Below are 25,756 nucleotides of genomic sequence, written 5' to 3'. Positions count from 1 at the left end.
CGTGACCCTTAAGAGGTGCTCTGTTTTGAATCCTGCTACATTGATGCCACTTCCTAATGATATAGAAGGTGAAGAATGTGAAGATCACGATTGCCTTGATGTGACTGAACTATGCACGAAGCCAAGACCAGATATTGTGGATGAGCCGTTGATCGACCCTGATAAAATTTTCTTTGTTGATGGCTCATGTTTAAGAGACGATACTGGTCGGTTGAGAGCAGCTTATGCTGTTTGCACCATTGCTGGAGTTGTGGAAGCCGCTTGCCTGGAAGGAGTACACTCTGCTCAGGTAGCAGAAATCATTGCATTGACGCGTGCCTGTATAGCAGGTAGCAAAATTAGAGTCACCATTTATACCGATAGCCAATATGGTTTCGGTGTAGTTCATGATTTTGGGCAATTGTGGTCTCAGAGAGGTTACATGACCTCCTCTGGTTCGCCTATTCGAAATGGGGAATTTGTGCGACTGCTGTTAGAAGCATTACAAGGTCCAGCTGCAATTGCTATTGTTAAATGCGTAGCCCACACCAAAAATACAGATTTTGTGTCACAAGGTAATAGATACGCAGACGAAGTTGCCCGCTATTGTGCGGAGCAAGGATATTCTTTCACGGAGGTGGAAGTAGGTGGGGCTCAGGAAAAGACAGAGTTAAACATGATGCTAGAAACAGTAGATACTTGGGAGGAGTTGAAAAACATGCAAGAGAATGCACCTGAGTCGGAGAAAAAGGCATGGGAAACAGCAGGTTGTGTGAAAAGTGAAATGGATTTCTGGGTTTCAGCAGATGGAAGGGCAGTGTTACCTGAGGAATTAGTGAGTCCAATGGCACGACAGATACATGGTCCAGTACACTTAGGAAGAGATGTCATGCTGAGGGTATTTAGGCAGACTTGGTATTGTCCTAAATTTAGGATTGCAGCAGAAGCAGTGTGTAAGAGATGCGTTACTTGTCAGCAACTGAACGTAGGGAAAAGAACACCAGTTACAATGAGTCACATTGGGAGGTCTGGGGGGCCTTTCAACAGAATGCAGTTAGATTTTATTGAGATGCCAAAAAGCAACCGCCTCAGATATGTTCTGGTGGTTGTATGCATATTTTCCAGATGGGTCGAAGCATACCCTACACGCAGGTGCGATACACTTACAGTAGCAAAGTTGTTGCTTAGAGAGCTGATCCCGCGCTTCGGGGTGCCGACCTCCCTGGAATCAGATCGAGGAACTCATTTCAACAGTGAAGTTGTGAAGATGCTTTGCTCTGCATTGAACATTGATCAGAAGTTGCACTGTAGCTATCGACCAGAGGCTTCGGGTATCGTGGAGCAGATCAATGGCACTTTGAAGTCCCGAATAGCCAAAGTATGTTCATCGACTTCCTTAAGTTGGCCTGATGCTCTGCCCTTGGTACTCATGAGTATGCGTAGCACACCAGACAGGAGGACAGGTCTCTCTCCACACGAAGTTTTAATGGGGAGGGCAATGAGACTTCCGTCTGTACCAACTACAGCTTTGTTGAATATTACAGATGATCTGATCCTGGATTACTGCAAAGGTCTGTCTGACGCCATTCATTCTGTGTCTCTTCAGGTGCAGGCTGCTGAAGTTCCATCTTCAAGAGATCTGTGTCACGACTTGTGCCCAGGTGACTGGATCCTACTGAAGAAGCACGTCCGGAAGAACTGCCTAGACGTGCGTTGGAAGGGGCCCTACCAGGTCATATTGACAACGAATACCGCTGTGAAGTGTGGAGGGCTGCCAAACTGGATCCACGCTTCTCATACTCGAAGAGTTCCAGCACCCCTGGAAGAAACAGCTCCTCTCGCAGATGAAAATTCAGCTGTGGACGGTGAACCACTAGAGAAGATCAGTCAAGCTGTGGGGGTGTCTGAAGAAGTTGGGAGCGCTACAGATCCAGAAGAAGAAAGACAGGACGACAGTGAAACTGAAGTTGCTACAGAAGGAGAAAGTTGCTGTGAATACGGCTCAGACTCAGATCGAGTCCAGAGTGATCAAGAACGGAGTGAGAGAACAAGATACCGGAGAACAAGGCGTGGAGAAGCTAGTTGGCCTGAAGGAAGAAAGAGGCCGAGCTTGAAGTCAACTCCGGAGAGAACTCTTGCTCCTATATCTGAAGACTCGGATCTGGACGAAAGTGCACAAGGACAGGAACAGGAAGGTCCGAGAAGATCTAGGAGGGTGCGAGTGCCTTGCAGAAGATACGCTACTCCTGAGTGGACCTACCTCGCTGCAGATGTCCAGTGTACAGGGATCTGGGAGGGTGAGGGAAGTGACCCTGACCAGTACTGACCCCATCATAACAGGGGAAATTGTGTTGCTGATACCAGGAGTGGAGGTCGAAGGGTTGCTGACACTCAATATCCCCTATCCTCCTTACCTGAGCGGAATAAGAGACATGATTTTTAACAGAATAGATTTCCCGACTTGTTGTCCAAGGAGGTCAATACTTGGGGAGATCCTTCTTCGTTTGGAAATATTAGAATGCGTGACTACAGTTGCTGGATCACGTATAATTCTGGATTGCTAAAAGACTTTATAAAGACTTTGTAAATAAACAGATGGAGAGATAACCTAGCGCCGAGTGGAAGAAGAGATTTAGGGACTTCCATATAGTGGACGGAGAAGAGCTAGGGTTGTCTGTTGCTATGGAATTCAAAGACTGATCTTGCAGAAGGGATTATCAGTTTCCAGGTGTGGTTCGAAAAGAGACATTGTGCTGTGAAAGAAAACCGGAACTACACTGTTTGAGATCATGGGGGTTGGCAACCCGAACCGCAGGACAAAATGTATAGTAGGCACACTTTTAGTGGGAGTGATTTTTCTTATAGTTTTAGTAGTTACTATATCTTATGTAGTGGGACATGAAAATGAAGGGAAAACAACAAAAGAAGTGGAGATTGCATCGATACAGAAACCTACTACTACTGGTCTAAAGGGGAACAATACAGAGAAAGACAAAGCTTTACTAGCAGCTGAGACTCGTAGGTTACATGTAGATGAATCACAAGGAAATTTTAAATCAAATGCATATGCTAAATTGCTTTATGAATACATCGATGCCATGGAGGCTAAGGATTGTTATGTGTGCATGAAATTGCCAGCCTCTGTAGACGAAGGTATTAGATATCATCATCTTCCATTGACTTATGGAATCACATGTAGTTTGTTGCTGAGCATATTTTATGAACGCGATGGTTTTGAGTACTATTTTTCAAACTTTGATGCAGTATTACCAGAAGTGCCAAACTACAAGCATTTAAATAGGTGGGATTATTATAAGAGTGAAGACAGATTACAGAAATTTTTCCTTCCCTGGAAAACATTAGATACTTCACATGCCCGAAGAAATAATTTGACTTGTAAAGTGTCAGAAATAGAGAAAAAGTTTGTAGGGCAGGTGGAAGATCGATACAGGAGACAGAAGATTTTAAAAGCTTCAGGTCAATGGAAAACAGATTGGACCGAGGAAGAAAGGTCACACCAAAGAAAGGGTAGTAAAAGTCCAATAGCTCTAGACCGAGAGAAAAAGGGGAAACTGTGCATACATAGGGGTGAAACCTATTACGAGAATGTGTTTGTGGGAGAAGTAAGTTGTGAACATGCTTTCCAACTAGAATATTACTCTAAGGACTTCTTGAAGGAAATGCAGGTGATCCCAAATGTATATTTTGTTTGTGGAAGGAATGCATACGTGAAACTACCAGATAATTGATATGGATCATGTTATTTGGCAATTGTCTTCCCCAAAATATACCATGCTAAAGATTTAGAAATCATAGAGGGAGGAAAACAAGCTAGAGGAAGAAGAGATGTAAGCAATGAGGAGGTAGTTGGAGACATATTTGGCTCTGCATTTCCTCTTTTGGGGGTAATACTGAATGACATCAAGATCAGAAGATTGGCAACAGTTGTAGATAGGTTGTCCACCAGTACTGCTAGATCACTAATGCTGGTGGAAGGAGAAATGCAATCGATAAGGGCGATGGTTCTTCAGAACCGACTTGCTCTAGACGTTCTGTTAGCCAAAGAGGGAGGAGTCTGTAAGGCTTTGAAGGTCCAGGAATGTTGCACTTACATTCCAGACAATTCAAAACCTTTAGAGAAGTACATACGGAACATTACTGAAATACATCATGAGATTGAGGATTTGACAAAGGTAAATGTTTGGGAGAAAGTAGGTCAAGGAATGGGTAAAGTTGGAGGTTGGTTTGCCAACCTAGGAAAAAGTTTCATTTGGTACATACTGAAGCCTATTATCATAATAGTAGTTTGTATAATCACCTTGTGGGGATTGGTGCGGCTGTACCAATGGTATAGATCAAACAGGTTGCAGAGATCCCTGAGAAAGCAGGAGAGGAGATTAACTGCGATACAGGATAATCAGTACAGGAGTCTGAAGGCTCTAGAGGGGATGAAACGAGGGGGTACTGCAACGACTTCAGTTTGACTCAATTCATACCTCGTGGAGGGTGTTGTGATGATGATGACTACTAAAAGTCATCAAAGGGGGGATTGAGAGAGCGCAAATTAAGAAAAGTATAGAAGTGCACCATATTTACAAGCACGTTGTATTAGTTTAGTAAACATTATATAAGAGTGTCGAATTATAGAGAGAAAATATATAAGAGTGTTTAATTAAAATAGACTACTTATATCAAGTGTGAAGAACTAATGTAGACGTTTGTAGAGATGTTAAAATGACGTTGAAATCCCATGTTATGTGGCTGTTGTAGGGGAAAGGGTAATTCTGCTAAATGTAGAAATGTGTAGGCCACATGGCAGTTCACATAGAGTACAAGTAACCCTGGGCGGAGGAATCGGCTACGCCCACGGAGTAGGCGTAGTGTTGCCTCCTACGCATTTTGCGTAGACAGCGTAGCCGGCAACACTACGCCCACTCCGTGAGCGTAACCGAGTCGGCCGCCACCCGCCTCCCTCCCGCCCTCCCCTACATACAGTATTTTAGCAAATACCCATAATGAAACTATTTTAAGGCACTTACCGTGTCCGGGGGCTCGTCCGGGGCTCCCTCTGGGAATAGCGTCCTTTCCTGGATACCAATGCGCATGCGCGGGCGGCCGCGCATGCGCATTTCTCTGGAGAAATGCGCATGCGCGGCCGCCCGCGCATGCGCATTGGTATCCAGGACAACGCTATTCACAGAGGGAGCCCCGGACGAGCCCCCGGACACGGTAAGTGGTTTAAAATAGATTTATTAAGGCCAGTTGCTTAAATAATGGATGTAGGGGAGAGCGGGAGGGAGGTGCGTAGTGGGGCTACGCGGAGTGCGGGAGTGGGCGTAGCTTCTCGCCCTCTCCGCGTAGCTCCGCGGAGCCCCACTACGCCCACTACGCCCAGGGTTAAGTACAAGATGCTGTTACACTCTCATGCGATGGTGGATTTTAATGTTGTTATAATTCAAAGTATTACTGATCATAGAACTGAAATATATGTTTTATAGACGTTTATATAAATATTGTGTGAAATAAGTTAGAATACTGTTTAAACTAAGAAATTAAAGGTTTGCAGAGTGCATAGGTCCGTTTTTATGTAATTCTAATAGGCCTGAATAGACAAAAGTCGTTTCTTTGATCTACATGTGCTCGGTGGAGAAAGGTCGTGTTAGACACAAACTGTGGAGCCTGCTCGATGGTTTACGACTTAGAAGATATGGTGGAGGTCGGAATTTGGGGCCCACAGTAAAAGTGTCTGTTTGCAGGTGCGAGGAGGTTCCAATCAAGAGAGTGATGAATAGACTTTTGTTCAAGAGAGCCAGGCACAGGTCTGGAGGAGTCTTCAGGAATTTCCTGGGGGGTACCGTCCTGCCGGAGAGGAGCCTGGGAAGCAAGGTCAACTTTAACGATGGGCCCAGAGGAGTATCGGCATGGAAGATACCAGAACTAACACCACGTGAGGGGCGTCTCTAAAAGGGCGTTTCTATTGTAAATGTGATTTTGTATTAGGGACAGCACCCCGGGGTGGAGTTAAGGCAGATGGTCTGAGGAACCTAAGAGAGCGGATGGGTAGGCAGATAGGGAACTGCGAGACATCGTTTTGCAACAAAGACTAAGGGAAGAGTGTGATCTTCTTTGGAAGTCACCACTGCTGACACCTTATTAGGTTAAGATCTTGTTAAGTAGGGGGCGCTAGAGGGCGCACGAGCGGAATGGCCGCTTGATCAAGTAGCTCCCGTGCCTTGGTCATTAATCCTCCTGCTAATCCTACGTTACAGGGTGCAGACCCGCCAAGTAAGCCCGTCGCTGCCTGCAGGCTATCTCCCTCTACCTCCGTTCAAAATTTAGGACTGCTGCCGATCTCAGGGCCGAAGATCTGGCGACCGCTGTGACTGCCGAGACCTGCATTGACACTTCCGGGAGAGGAGCGCGGAGGGCGACGTCCTACGCGAGGCCGCGGTCGGCCGCGAGCGACTAGGCCACACTGCCGGACGCCCGCCTGAACTCGCGGGGGAGGCCTCGCGCTGCAATTTGGATCAGAGGGGTGCTGCAGTCGGTCCGCTACTAGCGCCGACCCCCCTGCTGACAAAGAGCCTCTACACCCGGACCGGCGGTGAGACCTCCGCGATTCACCCGGCGGGAAGGGGAGAGATGTGAAGGTCGAGGACAGCCTGGGGAAGACTCCAACTCACCGTCCTGCTGGGGCTGGCACAGTGCTACGCGTCTGGAGCGGCCTGTGGCTGAGCCATACACACCTAAGGCCCTGAGCAGAGGGCAACACCACGCTGGAGGACGCCATTGCTCCTATGGGCCCCACGCATTGCGGGGTGTAGAGAATTCTGTGCTGGCACCTTTATCACACGATACCCCCATCAGACAATACCTGATTATCCAGTGAGTGTGCTGTGACCTGGATATTGATCTGCCTGCACCGCGATTTCAGGAATATTGCGCTGTCAGCTGGACCGCGAGGCCTCCCTATTCCCTCGCTTCCTCCATTAGCACGGACGTCCTTGGGCTCGCGGGGGCAGCGCCAGACGCGCGCCCTACTTCTGATAAACACTGCTATGCGCGGTCCTGCCGGCGGCTGCCTTACCGAGGGTTGCCGCGGCTGACCGCTACCCCCGCTGCCTGACGGCCCGCTTGCGACCTCCGGAGAGTCGCCAGATCACTAGGGCGTGTGGTATCTGCGGACTGCCCCCCTTCACAGTCATGGGGCGCCCCGATGGACGTCAGGCGAAACTGAGCTTTGACGGCGCCAAAAAGGGTGCAAAATCGGTGCCTAATGGCCCTGGACCCAGTGGGACGCCTCCGGTGACCGCTCTGCCCCCCCCTACGGACCTGGATTTTCGAGCCCTATTTCAGGAAATGAGGCAGGGGTTTACGACAGTGGTCGAAAAGGTTGATGGGGTCACTGCTCGTTTAGACGCCTTGGTCCACAAGGTGGATCATCATGAGGAGAGACTCACGACTGCGGAACAGCCAATATCTACTGCTGAAGATACTGCCGCATCGCATACGACACAACTAGCACGAATGGATAATTTACTCCGGATTATAGCGGCGAAGAATGAAGATTTAGAGGCTCGTAGCCATCGCAACAATATACGCGTCACAAATGTGCCGGAATCTACCAACACGGGCAGGATGGAACTTTTTATTGAGAAATTGCTTAAGGAGACCATCGGTGAAGGTGTTTTCTCTGCCCAGTTCATCGTGGAACGAGCGCATCGTTCCCTTGCGCCTGTACCCAAGCCAGGACTGACGCCTCGGCCTATTATTGCCAGACTACTAAATTATCGCGACCGCGATACAGCACTGAGAGTAGCCCGAACTCAACGTAACTTGCAGTACAATGGAATCACTTTCTCCATTTACCCGGACTTTACGCCGATGGTACAAGAGGAACGCCGCAAATTCCTACCCGTGAAGAAAAAACTGCGTGAAGCCCAAGTCGACTATGCTCTCCTATACCCGGCGAAACTACGCATCACTCTTCAGGGACGGCAAAGATTCTTCACCAACCCGCAAAAGGTAGAAGACTTCCTGAAAACACTCCGAAGGGAGCGACAAGAGAACCGGAATGCTGCAGAAGAGCTGGAACGTGATGATCTGCCACCAGAACAGGACGAATGACGTTGTCCCCGGGGGTTCTGTAGGCCGTTTACCCTACTTTGTTGGACATTCACTTAGCATATGGACTGCGGCGCCTGCACTGGACAAGGTCACCGACGTCGCATGGCATCTGCACACCTGTGGTAATGTACGCCAAGGCCCACTCTCTTCGCTCTAGGCTCCACCAAGGGCGGTACGAACTGGAGCTGGGAGCCGAGAGTTGGCTGTGCGCACTCTATGTTTTACCCCCTCAGGGTACTCCCCCTTAAGCTGTTACTAATTGTTTGGTCACTACATGGGTTAGGAGTGACAGGGAGGGGTGGGAACAGTTGGGTGGGACTCATTGGCTACTGGCATGATTGGGATGCTGGGGTGGGAGGGGGGTTGGACTGTTTTTTTTTGTTGAGGCTTTACTTCCTTGAATGCTGTAGGCGGATTGTACGAGGTTATGCATGGTCCTTACGAACAGTCAGTAGCGGAGAGCCGCTGCAGACCCCGGCTTTATGCTTGGGTTGTTACTACTACTATTGCATTGAACTGAAAAATGTCTCTACCTACTGCTAATGTACATTTACATTGCTTGTCCTGGAATGTCCGGGGGTTGAACGATGCTAGAAAATGTCGAAATGTTATTGCCTGTCTAGATAGGCACCACGCTCAGGTGGTTATGTTGCAGGAGATTACCAAAAAAGGGGACACTGTTCCTAATGCAGGGTGCAAAAAGTCACCATTGCATAAGGGTGCTAATGTCACCCATATATGAAAAAAAGGAAAGAAAAGGGGAGAAGAAACAGAATCCCTAGGAAAGGGGACCCACAGAAAACAGGGAAAACATTTTGTGTCCTCTGTTGCCCTCACACACCTCGAAAGGTGTCATGCTTCATCATCGGGCAGTTGCTAATCGTAGGGCCGGCGCTGCAATCCCCTACGGGTCTCTTTATCGGAGATCTTTTGTAGGACTGCCGGATGGTGCATGCGGGTGTGCGGGGAGGGTTGTGTGTGGTGGGTCAATAGGGTAATAAAATGCGTGCTAGTGTGAAGTGAAATTTATAATGGGTAACAATGCAGCAATTGTTCTAGTCATGTACCCTGAGCAGACTTAACTGCTAAATAAAATCTAGCCCCAGTGGCATACGATGCCTGGGTATAAAGACATAGGTCAACATGTTTCGCGCCTGCGTCGCCTTAAGGGTCGTTGGCGCTACGTCAGGACCAGAATTAAAAGTTGTAAAGTGCACGTGATAAATGGATTAAAAATACCCTCATAATCGATCAGGGCGGGCAGTAACCTGTATGCCCAACATCTGGCTACAGCTGCATGTTTGTAACCGCTCCTGGTCAGTACCCTCATAATCGATCAGGGCGGGCAGTAACCTGTATGCCCAACATCTGGCTACAGCTGCATGTTTGTAACCGCTCCTGGTCAGTACCGGTAAACAGCTACAATGACCAACATGTTGCAGGAGACTCACTTACCGCCACGAGATGGGGCCACCTTTGCCAGTAAGTGGGCTGGGAACCGTATTTTTTCTTCTTACTCCAAATATGCGAGGGGGGTAGCTATCCTTGTGGCCCGGACCGTGCCATTTCACAAATATGGAGAACTTGCTGATAAGGAGGGAAGATATGCACTCTTATGGGGCAGACTGGGCCGTGACACTTACACATTTGTGGTGGTTTATGCACCGAATATAGACACACCTGCTTTTTTTACCGCTCTGTGGGGCAAAATTCTGACTGCGGGATCCCGACACATCATTTGGGGAGGTGATTTCAATCTGGCACTTGTGCCACATTTGGACAGAGCTGATGGGGTGTGCTCCTATAAACCTAGAGCTCGCGAGGCGCTGGAGGGGGTGATTGCTGAAGGGGACCTTCCGGAGGCTTGGAGGCACGTACACCCAGTGGGGAGAGAGGGCACACATTTCACCTCACACACGGGGACATGGGCCCGTTTAGATTTTTTTCTGATTTCCAGGGGGGTTGCCGCGGAGCTAGAAGGGGTGTCTCACCTGCCTAGGACGTACTCTGATCACAGCCCCGTTGTCCTTCGCTTTCATGTTCCTGGGTGGGATAACCAACGTCCTCATTGGAGACTCCGCCCCGAAATTCTGTTGGACACGCTGTTTCGGACTGAACTGGGTGAGGAGATAGCTGCTTTTTTCCCCAGAAATAAAGGATCTGTAGACTCTGTGGAACATATTTGGGAGGCATTCAAAGTCACTATAAGGGGCTATTGTATATCCAAGAGCAGTGGGGTCTTACGTGATATCCGTCGTACTATTAGCACACTGGAGAATGAGCTGGGTATACTAGAACGCCGCATGGTGGATGACCCCGACCCGGTATTACATGCTACCTTTAGGGAAATATTGACCAAATTTGAAGAGGAGGCTACCAGAGAGACTAAGTTCCGTGGCAAATACTGGCAGGCCCGAAAATACTGTGAGGGAGACAGACCTGGGAGAGTGTTGGCTGCACTTACTCAACCAACACGTGATCGCAATGTCATATTTGAACTCACAGACACAAATGGCACTACACTCAGAAACTCGGACGACATACTCACTACCTTCACGACACATTATCTTTCATTATACACCTCTACTGTGGGGAACACACCATCTTACACTGACTACCTGAAGGATGTGGCATTATGTTGGCTTAGTGATGGGGATAGGGCCTTTCTGGCTGCGCCTTTCGAGCTCGATGAGATCCGGGATGCCATCATGTCTCTCCAGAACGGTAAAGCTCCTGGCCTAGATGGCATTCCTGCCGAATTCTATAAAGCATACATTGACACCATGGCCCCCGTTCTGCGTGAGGTTTACACAGAATCCCTCGACGAAGGGGTCCTGCCCTGCTCTATGCGTGAGGTCGTCATCACGTCCCTGCTGAAGCCGGATAAGGATCCCAGCTCCTGCAATTCATATCGCCCACTTTCCCTCCTAAACTGCGATGTGAAGATACTAGCTAAAGTCCTGGCCACTCGACTATCGCTGCTAATGACCAGACTTGTCCTACCTGATCAGTCTGGATTCGTTGCAGGCCGCTCCACGTCACACAACCTCCGCACCCTGTTTTCCCTTCTAAGAACTGTACATCCCGACACGCCTGTCGCAGCAATCTTCCTTGACGCGACCAAAGCGTTTGATTCAGTTGAATGGCCCTATTTGTTCACTGTCCTGACGCGCATGGGGTTCCCACCCTTGTTCATGTCCTGGATACGCCTACTTTACACCCGACCTACGGCACGAGTGCTGATCAATGGCCACCTATCGCAGTCCATTGACATTACTAGAGGCACACGCCAGGGATGCCCGCTCTCGCCCTTATTATTTGCCATAGCTGTGGAACCACTGGCCTGCCGTTTACGTCAACTCCATCGGGACGGCGCGGTCCAATGCCTACAGCGACAAATTGATGTGTCCCTCTATGCGGATGACATCACGCTATATGTCAAGCACCCTGAGACAAACCTCAATCCTTTGCTCAGAGAGTTCATCGTATTTGGGAACATGTCCGGAGTACACATCAACTGGTCCAAGTCCCAATTTTTTCCCCTTACTGAGGCAGTGAGCGATTTCCCTCTGGATTATCCACTGGAATGGTGCCGGATGGATCTCCGCTACCTGGGGATACGTATTTCCCGAGACAGGGAGGAGACGCTATGTGCCAATTACCGAGTTGCTATCACGAACCTAACTGCTACTGTAGACCGCTGGCTCACCCTGCCACTGTCTATGGCCGGCAGGGCGGCCCTAATTAAAATGGTCATCCTTCCCCGATTCCTCTACCTCTTTATCAACATTCCCTATTTCCCCGGCGCTTTGTTTTTTAAGACGCTAAGGACTGAACTGCGCAGACTTTTTTGGGGAGGCAAGCAATCACGGCTTCAATGGGCCACACTGACCTTGCCCTATGACAAGGGAGGTTTCGATATACCGGACTTCGAGAAATACTACCAGTGCGCTCAAGCACACTTTGCCTACCACTGGATGGCTCCCACTCCTTACATGCCGCATATAGCGGTGGAGGACTGGATAGTGCGACCCCTCCCGCTGTCAGGATTACTCCTTTGCCCGGAATCATCCATAACCACGCCGAATACATCTGTTTCATGCACGATGGATGCGTGGCGGCGAATTGCCAGGAGCTTAGCATGCCAGCTACCTTATTCGCCGAAATTACCACTTACCTATCATCCGGAGCTCACGTTGCTACAGGAGCAGGAATTCTGTGTGTTGTGCACTACCCTACGTATCTCCTGTTGGGGCGATCTATTTGTCAACGGTCAATTTAAAACGTTGGACCTTTTCTTCCGATCATATGTCTACACCCCACTAGATCTCTTTTATTACGTGCGTCTACGCGCAGGGATGCGGGACATTCTCCCCAAATTTCCTGATGAACCTGAGATTTTGCCCCCGCTCCACTTTCTGCTGAACTCTCGAGATGGGAAGCACTTGGTATCTGGCCTCTACCGACAGCTCAGGAACGCGTCGCAGACGTTAGACTCCGTTGCCCGGACGCGCTGGGCGACTGAATTGGCTGCAGACATTACTGATGAACAGTGGCAATATTGCAGCGCGCTCACCTCTCGCCTGTCTGCCAGCAGCAGATTCAAAATTATACATTATAAATACCTACAACGAATATACTACACACCGGTGCGCAAATTCAGATTTGGATTGGCGGATGACGACCGGTGCGTACGATGCCATGCCAGTCATGCAGATATCCTACATTTGGCGTGGGAATGCCCGCAGGTGGCGCAATATTGGCAGCAGGTAGCGGACGCCCTTACAGATATGACGGGCGCCACGGTGCCCGTAGACCCCTTGGTGACGATACTTGGATACACGCAACAGATCCCTAGCTCTTACCGGAAGTTTGTCGACATTGCGTTGCTGTTGGCTAAACGCCAAGTAGCCTGTCGGTGGGGCCGAGGCAGAGCGCCTAAATTCAAGACCTGGCTAGCAGACCTAACTTATTGTCAAGACCAATACAACACGTTTGCTGAATTATTACCTACATCCTGTAAACCCAGAGACATATCGGGCCCCCTGGTATGTTACATGCTCCAACGATCGGCTGCGGAAGATACTCCTGAGGGGGATAATGTTCCTTCCTGAGGCCATACTATACGACTCAGCAACAGCCTTGCTTTCTGACTGCGACACTCAATTGTCATAGACGTTAGCACAGTACATGCCTCTTATAATGCGTATGGACTGGAGTAATTAATTCACATGCCTGTTGACACTTCCTTCTTCTCGACACGCTATATATGACGCGGGGATCCGGTCATAGTCTCCGGACCCACTAGGGACTCTAACACACCATGGCGCTATTAACATTAGACTGTACACTTCATTGATTACCAGCACTACCTCACAACTTTGCCAGTTATTATATCCTCTTTTACCTTTCAAGGACGATCGAAATGCCTCTTAGGTTCTTCCATGTTGGGAAGTTCTTTTTTTTTTTTTTTTTTGTTCTATTGTTCTCTCAATACAGGTTGAAATGAAAACTACTGTTCTGCTGCAGCTCCCCCTCTAAAAACCCTACAACGCCGACTGGCCTCATTCTTCTTCTATTTGCTTGTACATCGCCGTCGGGCCTCAGGGATGCCGACTCCAGGGCTGTGTTTATACTTGTATACTACGCTGCCGGCCTCCGGGTTGTGGGCACTAACAGCTGTGTACCTTGGTCTATATCATGCAATAAAGCAGTGTTGAACCTCAAAAAAAAAAAAAAAAAAAGATCTTGTTAAGTAGGGATGTCACTTAGTCCAGTGTAGGTATAGTCTAACCTGAATTTTTCCTTTCTGTAAATGACTCACAAGCTACAGCTTGTGTCCATTCTTGCAACTTTGGTGATTCTTGAATTGGTTTTGGTAATATTCTTCTGCCGACTAAGAGCATTTAGAAAATTCATTTTTGTATTGATACCCGTATATCTTTTGAACCTTATTTTGAGATGTTTGTATCTCCAGTTAACTTTGGCTTTGTAATAAACTTTTAAACTTATTAAGAGTAAGTGGTTCTTTAGGGTGGTGTAAGTCTTTAACTGATTGACCTAGTAGTGGATTGCCTTTTACTCTATGACAGGTACCAACGGTTCAGTCGATCTGAGTTGGGATCTAGATCTATAACAATAGACCAGAAGTCCCGCGTTAACAAGATCTTCAGTGTTGTAACTTCCAAAATGGAGATTTGGATGTACAGCTGAGGGACTTGGTTAAGTTTAATTGTTTCTGGCGAGAGGAATGGGGCAATGAAAGGCAAACTGTGTAGTGTTGTGCAAAATAAAATACACGCGGCTACTTCGAAAAATTTAAAATATATATATTGTTTTACAGAGTTTTATATCGCGTGAACTTGACCCGAAGGTATCAGGTATCAGAGCGCTTCACACGAGCACCAGTTGCATTACATGAGCACAAATTCATTTTTGTTAGGCACAAAGAGATTAAGTGAGTTGCCCAGATTCACAGGATGTTGCACGTCCTTGCCGAGACTCGAACTCGGTTTCCCGGGTTTGAGGTCGACCGCCCTAGCCATTAGGCCACATCCTCTCCAAAGTTGTGCGTCTTTAACAAACATGAAGTTTTATGTTTTCACGTGCAGGGAGCCTGCATGGTATAACCTATATAAATGGATGGTATCATCTTCATACAATTATAAATCTTGGCAATGCCCTACAGACACAGGGCAGAAATGCTGACAGGCATGTGCCCATGACAGGACGTGTCAGGGGCCAGTGAAATGACCACGAATTTTAGATGAAGGAACGCCATCTTAGAATGCCAATATTCAACAACATGTAATGCTGAGTAAAAACTCCAACTTAAGTATAGCCCAGGAATGTCTACAAATTTGTATTGACAAACTAGTATCTGCATATATTCCATGTTGTGTAATTTTATTGTGTATTAAATAATTACCTGATATACATAAATTCTCTATAGCTTAACTCAGAAGCATAGATTAAGGCGTATGACGTGAGAGAATGTATTATTTGAGCCTAGTGTGAGGTGTTTATTTTGCATCTAGTGAAAAAATATTATTACACCATATTACATTATTGCTAGAAGAGTTTTGAATGGCCAGTTTGGCTTCCGTCCTTATATGCACTTTCTCTCTCCTGTAGCCACTTCATATACCTCACCACCTCAGTTCTCTCTATTTACAGTAACATACAACAGCACCATACCATCTTTTTAGTCTTAAATCAACCCAACATCATAAACTCTGGGTTATCTAAATTATCTTTTTAATGTAGTGCCTTTTGCACCACACTGCTATGAATGGCTTGTCATACTTTCCACAGAATGCTCTGTAAAGTTGACAAACGAGGTTATTTATTGGGAAAAATACATTTTGCTCATGGACTATCATTTTCTGTGTTACATCCTCAGAAAACCAGACTGGAATCTCTTGCCAAAAGCATAGAGGATTTCTATATTTTTTAAAGATGTTTATCTATATCTGTACTCAACATTCTAATATATTCTGGAGCCTCGTTCATTCTTTACAAAACGTTAAAAAAATCATAAAATGAATAACTATGCATTTGCAGTTGTCTAGGATTGTAAAATGTTTCTTTTTTAAGGGGGCTGCTTAAATCAGCCATTTTGTCTACTCACTGTTCAGTCTGGCTGCTTCATTTTCCAAGTCCACATAGGTTTCATAAAGTGGCCTCATCTTCTTGCCCACCACAGACCGCCAGCCTTCCCATGCCCACAGCCTATCATTGTAATTCTGGCTCTCAGCCATGATGTGATCCAGTCCTGCAATTAGAAAAGCTTATCAATGGCTAACATTTACATACAAGCAGTAGCGTTAGGACACCTTTATGAATCTGCTAAGTAACAAAGGACCATCCGCAGAAAGGGCAGATGCTAAAACACGGGTAAGGCATCTTTAAAGCGACAAGGTGTCACTTCTGAATGACAGCTGGCAAGAAAGGGTCTTTTTAGATTCAAATGATCGTTTAAATCTTCACATATCTCAGTCTGTGTGCACATAACCCAGGCAGCATGGTTTTTGTACATACTGTTAACTCTAAACTGGGGTTTTAGAGCCCCATTCGCTGCACCCTCTAACAAAAAATGAAATTCCATACTTAAGGTCTATTTTACGTCTAGAGCAGATTTCAGTTTTTTTTGGGACTCACATGAAAAATATCAAGGAGTGTCAGTGAAAATATACCAAGACAATAGATTTTCCACTCAACCTTTTCTGTACCTCTCTGTTGCGAAATGCATATCCAAAACCCTCATGGAATTTAGCAGTATTCATTTTTCATTCCCTCTTAAAAGCCATTAGCCCAACCGTTTCTCTTTGGGAGTAGCTGCCTATGAGACTTTCTAAGGCAGCAATGGCCATGCTAAATCTAAGGCCCTTATTAGAAGCTAACATCTACATCAGGGGTTTGCACAGGGATTAGACTTACTTGCAAGTTGTGAGATAATCATCACACCCTCACAGTTTTTCGCTGATAAATTCCGGCAGGTCAAACCTGCCTACATTTGTCGGGGAAAAAGGTCTGGACAAAAGACAAAACACGAGGGATTTAAAAAAAAAAAAAACGGTATTGATTTTCACAAGGTATACAGAAGGCATATATTCGGTTAAACAAGTGTGTCCTAGTTTACATGTCCGTATAAGGCTTTATGCGCCTTTATGGACACTATTAGCTCAACCAGTCATCCACAAGCGGTATATACCTCACCCTTGGGTAATGGTATTCACACATGTGTAAATACCCTACCCTATTCCAACATACTTGCAAAGAGGGCCTAAATGTTTACTGTTGGGGCAGAGATGTCTCTTGCATGGTAATAGACGTGTAACCCTGCCCTGATTGCCCTAGATGTTGTGATATTTGGATTCTAGGTAACAATTTGTGGTCATGGTGTATGCCATGACCTATGCCCGTCTTACAGATTGCGGTCTGGTTAGACTGGGAGAGGCGCACAATGCAGTTACCATCACAGTGGTGGAGGGCTACTGCCCTTACCAAGAGCTAAGTAGCACACACAGTGGTGGCAGCATACGGTTTTGAAATGAGTAATCAGGAGCATGGCCAGGCTGGTTTATCTGCATCATGGGAGTGAGGCCTAAGGCGTCACTCAATTGAAGTTCCATTGATGTGTGCTTAGCTCAACCTTGGCCCCCCTCAGGATGGATGGAGGGCAAGACATGGTCACACGGTGGACTGTTATGTATGTGTACCAGTGGTAGCAGTACCTGGAAAGCTACACTCGGATTTGCATTCCGCACTAAGGATGCCCAAGTGCCTGGGAATGGTGCAGTGCACAAGGCCTGTCGGTCCAGATTGGAAACCCCCGGGGTAGTTGGAGGGAAGTGATTAGGTATTGGATTCCCCTCCCGACGGATTTACTCTTTGCTACTATTCCTGAAAGATGTGTGGGACACACACTGGTGGAAGGAAGGGCCTGGCTCATCAGTATACTTCAAAAGGGGCTCTTTGATTCTGAAAGAGAGCACGGGTCAAAAGGGCCTGGGCATAGCTCAAGAAAAAGATGGGGTTGGTAATCTTTTGATGCACATATCAGTGAACCTGACATCTAGGTATGAACTAGTCACTCCTAAGGCCTTTGTTTGGGGCTATCAAGATTGGAGACTGTCCTGCTGAGAAGAGCATAACTGAGAAGTGGACACTTCAAAGAGGGTGACCTCATAACATGAAATTCAAAGACAGAGACACTAAGTCACATTTGTGCCACCTGGAAATGGATTTTGGAAAGAGGAACTTGAGACTCCCAAATTATCAAAGTGAAGATGCTCAGCAAGAGTTCTGCCTGCTGTGACCAGGACTGGGGACTAAAGGCCTGCCAGTCTCTTATGCTGGGTGAGAGGAAATCCGACGGGAGAATCGAAAACATTTGCCTGGAGAAGTAGCTTCTGCCTGACACAAGACCAGAGGACCTGTGAAGAAAAGGAGATTGCCCAGCAGAAGAGAGGTCCAGTAGGGGATCCTGAGGAGTGGCTGCTGGGAGCAGAGTGTGAGATTCAGGTCCATTAGGGCCACTGCAACAATCATACTGTCTGCTCATGTGCACTGTGGTGACTCATATTCCAAGTGGGGGCCAAGGTGAGGAATAAGGGTTCTTGCCCTTGGTGCCACACTGTGACAAGAGAAGGGCCATTGGACTGTGCAGCGTCATGACCTGAGGAGGGCTGAGGCCCTATGTGCCACTGATTGAGACCCCTGGTATGCAAAGACGTGGCTGTGGTGAAGTGAAATGACTGTTGGCCTCAGCGGGCTGTGACCCAAAGGCAAAGAAATATGATTTAACTACTCGAGTCAGGTAGACTTACCATGTTGACGGAGGAGCAGCATTGAGGCCTGCCACCTCGACCGCATAATCCAAATCTCTGTTCATCGCTGGGCCACAGGCGTGCACTTGGACACTCTGCCTGAGTTCAGCTAGAGAAATACTAAATACAGGGCTGCTGGGTTATGAGGGGGAGGGGGTTATTCTTACTTGCGCACTATAGCCCTGAGACACTTTGACTTTCACCAAGCCATCTTGGAACTTCTAAGACATGAACTTGTAGTGTAGTTCCTATCATCCCAATAGGCTCTGCGCATTGGAATAATACCTACAATAGTAAAGGCCTAGACCAGACGTTAACTAGGTCTACTACTGTCGATACTAGACTTAAAGTTTTGGGTTTGCCAGCTTAGCTCAGAGTTCACTAGAAACTTTCTCGAATGTTCAGGAAAGAATTAACTCCCCTGATTAGACAAGAAGGGATTTAGTTTCTGACAACCATAGAACATGACAACTTTGCTCTCCCCTAATCAAGAGTATATCTCGAGAGTCGTGTGAACAAAAGGCAATTTATTTTACTCAGTCAGTACGTGCATTCTTAGTCTCATCAGAATGTAGAGAAAAGGAAGAGACGGGCGTGTTCAATAAAAAGGTGTTATTTATTGATCAGTCTCTTTTCTCATACAAGAGAAATGGATCGATATTATTGCAATACTTATAGTTAAGTAAAGTGCATACATTAAAAGCAATAGTATAAAATAATACTGTAAAAACATTGATATGGTTTCTAAGCCATATGATGTTTTAAAATGAATAAAATATATTACATACACATATACATTTGACTAAACGTACTCAACTGGTGTTTCTAAATACGCCTACCCCGTGTACCTGACCTAAGCCTAATACGTGGGCGGGAATAGAAAGTTACAGTTTAAGTTAAGTTTGTTTTTGCCAAGTGAATAACTAAAGAATTCTCTGTGAGGGGTTATTCAGTTCTGTACCTGGAAGTTAGGATGAATGAGGGATGGTATCTCTCTCTCTGGTCTCGATATTCCAGGCTGCCTGCGAGGGCTGCCCAGAAACGCCGGGGCTGGAATTCTCGGCAGGAGAAAGCAGCGCGTCTCAGCGCGTCAGGAAGGCGGGGCTGCGCCAGCGGGGTCTGCTCTGCTCTTCGCTTCGGCAAGTATGGCTGCTCCGTCTCGTCACCACGCGTGTGTTTGCATAGGGCAATATCGGTAATATTTATACCTTTAAGGTGCCGAGATTGACGTAAGGATGGACATAGATACGTCAATAAGGATGTCATACGACTTGCTCGTTAGCACATTCTTTTACTGAAGTTCTCGGTGAAATCAAAACAATGGCCGCAGGGTTTTGCCCAGGTTGTCATAGGTTTGATTTGTTATGAGAACTCCGTATGCCTTATCAGGGGCTGGAGGAATATCGCTTGTCTAATTAGATCGCAAGCGTTATGACCTAATCAGATAACACGTTCCTGTGCCGTAGTGTGACTGCGTCAGATAACGGTATCTGCATCATGGGGATTTTCTGCCTCATGGGCTGATTACTAGTTAACTTGTTAGTTTACTAACCAAAATAGGGTCAGGAATAGGGGGATCGATTCAGGACCTATAGGAATACATCACAAACTCACTAGTGGGCCTAGCTTGGGTATCACCTCACAAAAAATAACAAAGGACCTTAGAAAAGGGGAGGTGGGACTTAAGAACCCGACCCTGGGAGCACTACTGAGGCTGCCTTGAGAAGACTGTGTGCATAATTTCTGGTGTGCTATATTATACTTTGTGTTTGTATATAAATACTATATACTATTTTATATGAAAGCAAGTATTTGACTAGACACTCAATTATGGAGGTTAGATGGATGTATTTTGAGTTGTGAGTCTGTGTTTGCGCTACAGCTTCCTCCTCCCTGAGAAGACTTAGACAGCTCGTCCAGCGCTACCACTGCGAGTCAAGTGTTTAAGGGGTATGTGGCCCAGCTGATCAGAGCTCATAGTAATTTAGGCACCAGGATATCAGGAGTAGAAGGTCCTAACTACTACGGTTGGGCCTTGTAGCTCCTGCTTGCCTGTGGCTCTCTGAAAGGGGTTATAACATTTGCAAATTTCCAAACCCTTACGAATTTGTAGGTGGTTCATGGATTGTGCATGCCCACCGGCTAACTGACAATTCCCTTCACATGTTCTGAAATTAAAGGGGGGCTCCATATCCTCTTGCCACTTTAAGCTTCCTTGCTCAGCCACGCCCTGAAATAAATTGGATAACAGTCGGCACACACGTAAGTACGGTATAACCATACATGGCATGCAAATAATTGCCATAGGAGCAGACATGGAACTTTGCATGATTCAGACAACCTTGGCCGCTACCATGCAATGAAGGATTTTACATTAATATACACCACAGAGTGTTAGTGCCGCTTTATGGTTGTTTTAGCTTTAGATCAATCCTTCTTTTTATGCGATTGCATGGGACATTTTCTAGGTGTCTTAGAGATCAGCAGAAGGTTGCATTGCCCCAGTTTGCCTTTTGAAATCTTCAGCTTGCATTTGCACCTGATTGAGTTTCTAGAAAGTAGATTTTGTATGGGCTAATAAATTGTTTTAGCATATCCTGTTTTCCATTTACCAAGATCATTTGCACTACTCCCTCTTGCTTCACTGTGCTTATAATATTTTTGAATGTTCTATAGTTTTGATTTTAAAGTTTTGGCAAGGATGAATTACATAAGCACATTTTTGGAGACAATCTATTCAGGGGTCATTTGCATAGCATAGTGTAATTATTGTTTTAATACTTTAAGACGACTAATCTAATATAGAAGATTTATTAAATAAACCTGTCTGACTAAATCACTACCGTACATCAATAAATGCCATGACATATAAGTCTCTTGCAGAACATGTGACCTAATGGAAGTGTGAGAGCAATTGTTATCAGACCAAAAAATAACAAAGTTAAGCATTTGTTGACCTTGTTACACTCTTAAGGTAAACATAACTAGGTGGCTTCCCCCTTTTCCCTTAAATTGCCACAGTCAAACAGTATCCAATATTGATACATAAGAGAGCACTTGAGGAGAAATTAGACATATATAGCTTCAAATAAACATTGATATATGTTTGATTGCTATGACCTCTCTTATTGTACGCTACCTGGTTCCAGCGGCAAACATTTCGATGAATCGCATACTTTGCCTGTGCTGTAAATGGTGCTCATCTCATTTAGGGTTTTCTTCAACTGCAAAAGAATAGAGGGACACTGAATTAAACATAAATATCGATACATCAGCATATTTCATGTTTTATCTAGATGGCTCGTGAAAGGCACCTAAAAAAGCAGAAATCTGCATTGTTCCCCAAAGCCCAGGCGGGAGGAAGACCAGCATTATAATGATTTTTTTTCTTAAAAGTTGACAAAAAACAGTTCACAATAGCCTATCCAGATTAGACTATTTCTTGGCGCAGGATTCCACCCTTTCCAGTGTAGAAAACATCACTATTGGCCCGAGAGGAATCTCAGATCATTCCCCGGTAACTCTGACACTTTCCTCCTCCCACACCTCTCACAAGCGAATATACCCAATATATGCAGGCTATTTACAAATACCACTAATACGGAAGGAACTCCGTAACACTACAAAGCATTTCTTCACCGAAAACGCAACCTCAGTAGACTCACCAATGGTACTGTGGGAGGCCTACAAGGCTGTTCTCAGAGGTCAGGCAATTTCCTCCATAACAGAACACAAGCGCGCAAAACAGAGAGAGCTCTCGACCCTTGAACGGGAGCTCCAAGCAGCTGACACTGCCCACTCGACCAATCCCACGCCGGACTCGGCTCAAGCTCTTTTGCTGAAGCAACAACAACACAGGGAACACCTCAGACTAGAAACAATAACAGCCCTCACAGCGCCAAGGCATAGAATTTATGACGTCGGCGATAAAGCTGGTAAATTGTTGGCGTGGCTCGACAGGAGTGAGCGGGGTAATCACACTATAGCACAGATTCGGACGGCAGAGGGACGTTACACCTCAGACTCTGGGGAAATTGTGAAGGAGCTAGCTACACATTTCAGTAGGAAGTACGCATTTTCCACGTCAACCACGGAAGTTGATGCCGCAAATTTTCTGCGGGTGGTGGAAATGCCCAGACTCGACCCCGAGGCCACTGAGGAGCTGGAAGCCGACCTCACTTTGGAGGAAATCGGAGGAGCAATCAAATCCCTTCAATCCGGTAAAGCATTGGGCCCAAACGGTATCCCAATGGAGCTTTATAAACTCCTAACACCCGCCCTCACCCCGCACCTACTGGCAATGTACAATGACAGCTTGGAGCAGGGTACGCTGCCTCTAGATCAACGGACGGCCACCATCGTAGCTATCCCAAAACCAGGGAAACCCCCAGTGGAATGCCTCTCATATCGCCCTATATCACTGATTAATGCAGAGTCCAAAATACTGGCTAAGGTAATTGCAAATAGGCTGCAAACACGCACCCCAACATAATTCACCCGGACCAGTCGGGCTTTATGCCAAACAGAAACACTGCACTTAATCTCAGACGTTTACATAGTGTGCTGGCGAGGGAACATAGTCTGACGGAGACAGCAGCAGTCCTCTCTCTAGACGCCAAGATGGCCTTTGATATGGTGGAATGGCCATATCTTTTTACAGTTCTTCCGCATTTAGGATTTGGCCCTAAATTTTGCGCGTGGATTCGGCTCCTATATGCAGACCCAGTGGCTCGCGTTGCAGTGAACGGGCTACTGTCAGACGTCATCACATTGTCAAGAGGGACACGACAGGGATGCCCATTGTCACCACTTCTTTTTGCACTGGTTTTAGAGCCCTTGGCAGCGCAGATCCGTAGCACTCCTCTTATGCGTGGTATTACTTGGACGGAGGGATGGGAAGACCGTGTGTCCCTATATGCAGATGACATCTTAGTCTACATCGCAGACCCCGAAAACACTCTGCCGATGTTATTCGAAATATGCGACGCATTCAGACAGATTTCAGGTTACACCATAAACTAGGATAAGTCAGTGTTATTCCCGTTAAAGGGCCTGACGCCGCGACTCCCCCCTGGTTGTCCGCTGGCAATTTCCCAAGAAACGTTTATATACCTTGGCATACACATAACAAGGGACCCTGTTGCCTTCTTCAACAAGAATCTGGTTCCCCAGCTGGAACGGCTGCGGAGAGATGTCACACATTGGGAATCGCTGCCCCTTACATTATTAGGTAAAGCTGCCTTATTTAAAATGATGGCCCTGCCCAGGTTCCTGTACACGCTGGAAAATACGCCGTACCAGGTACCCATAAAGTACTTTAGACAAATAACAACACAAGTAAGTACACTCCTGTGGGGCAACAAACCAGCCCGAATTGCACAGGTTAAGCTATGCCGCAGTTGGTATGATGGCATAGCACTCCCTAGCATACACCTTTACTACTGGGCTGCACACCTCAAAGTAATAAATCAGTGGATACACGCCCCTCGGACAGACCCAGCATATATGGCTGATTGGGCTCAATTAGGCACAGACAACATGTTAGCGGCCCTATATAACAGGCGGCGTGCGTTGGCACTGGCGGGCCCGACTAAACACACGGTCATGTTGTGGTATGCAGCACTGGCACATCTTGGGTTGAAGGGGGTTATAACCAGGCTTACACCCCTGTGGGACACGAAACAGTTGGGGACCCTCAGAAACAGCAAGGGATTTGAACACTGGGATAGAATAGGTATCTCCACAGTTGGGGACTTATGGGACAAAGGGACGGTCGTCCCATTCGAACAGCTTCAACAGCAATATGAACTTGGACCAACGGAGACGTACCGTTATATACAAATTAGACACGCACTCCTAACGGCTCTTCCACAGACTGTGAATTTGCCGGAGGCGTCCCCATTAGAGGATAGACTCCTTACAGACTTAATGCCTAAACGAGCCACTTCCTTCACCTACCGCAAACTAATAAATAATATGTCGGACCCCACAGTGACACTAAAAGAGAAATGGTCGTCAGACATTGATGCTATGGATGAGGCAGAATGGCAGATGGCACTCGCCTCTCCTAGGGAGGTGGGAATCTCGGCCAAGCTCCGACTGGTACAATTTAAAATTCTGCATAGAGCCTATCTCACTAGATCCACGCTTCATAGAATAGGTAGGGTGGAACAGCCATATTGCCTGCGAGGCTGTGGTAATGAGGGAACCTTTTTTCACACAATTTGGGACTGTCCTCGATTAGCTGAATACTGGCGCCAGATATTGCGCACAATATCTCAAGCACTGAATGTTTCCCTGCTGCCTGAGCCGCGTAGATGCCTCCTCAACATCTGGGGGCCGAATGATCTATCTCGCTATGGGCAAATCTGGGTGACTCTGGGCCTCATGGTGGCAAAAAGGAATGTGGCACAAAAGTGGGGGGCGGCAGAGTTACCTTCCTTGGGTGATTGGTGTAGAGACATGGATACGACAATGATTACCGAAAGAGCTGTATATATAAATAGGAAATGCCCTCACAAATGGAACAAAGTCTGGGCTAACTGGAATACATACAGAGGAGAGCTTTGTGACCCACTCGCCGAATCGGAAGATGATAACTCGGACAATGACTCGGATGGGGATTGAGATCTGGAGGGAGGGGGGGGGGGGTACATGCTAATGATAATGATAGTAGGAAAAGGTGTTCAGAGAAAAATGACTCAACTGTACAAAAATCGTTTGATAATGGTAACCTTGAACTTTACCTATGCCAACTGTTTTAATGTGATGTATACTAAAACCAATAAAAATGTTTTAAAAAAAAAAAAAGTTGACAAAAACTTTTCGCAGGCACTGGTATTGTGCTGACATTAACAGAACAATAGGGGTACAGCCTGGCACATAGTCTCATGACATTTATTCCTAAATGTAATTATTGTCTGCAAACTTAAAAGAGACAATACATATTAAAACATCACAAACGCATTACACTTGTTTTGTATTATCAATGGACATAAAATCGCTTAACAAAGTGCATTGAATAGTCTTTCAAAGCCAAAAACTGAACATATTTTCCTTTTTATAGATTGCAATCAGTTAAGTGAGATTAGAAGTCGGTTTCTTCCACATATCTCAGAAATCTAGATGCCTCTACAATATACATTTTTGTCTCGCATTATGTACTGTTGTGTATTGTATCGCCTCGTGAAGGGAAACGGCCGGAACAAAGGGCCTCAGCTGCGCATGCCCAAACAACGCAACCACGCTTGCCTTAAGGCATATGCACAGTCTAGGTGCTGGAATGTTTGGGCCCAGGAAGAGGAAGGATAAGGGAGAGG

At 46.5% G+C, this 25,756-nt stretch overlaps 1 protein-coding gene across 1 annotated transcript in view; it reads right to left on the bottom strand.

The window, feature by feature from the left end:
- The window catches only part of ACE2 (angiotensin converting enzyme 2), a 637,108-nt gene that overhangs the window by 457,484 nt on the left and 153,868 nt on the right, over window positions 1-25,756 (bottom strand). The window contains exons 3-4 of the mRNA XM_078657651.1: window positions 21,577-21,661; window positions 15,737-15,880 (exon numbers count right to left, since the gene is read on the bottom strand). Of these exons, the coding sequence (XP_078513777.1) occupies window positions 15,737-15,880; window positions 21,577-21,661 (229 nt within the window). The remainder of the gene's footprint in view (window positions 1-15,736; window positions 15,881-21,576; window positions 21,662-25,756) is intronic.

The sequence above is a fragment of the Lissotriton helveticus genome, chromosome 8, assembly GCF_964261635.1.
Source record: "Lissotriton helveticus chromosome 8, aLisHel1.1, whole genome shotgun sequence".
Classification (NCBI taxonomy): domain Eukaryota; kingdom Metazoa; phylum Chordata; class Amphibia; order Caudata; family Salamandridae; genus Lissotriton; species Lissotriton helveticus.
The sequence above is the reverse complement of the archived record's forward strand: the minus strand, read 5'-3'. Positions and strand labels throughout refer to the sequence as shown.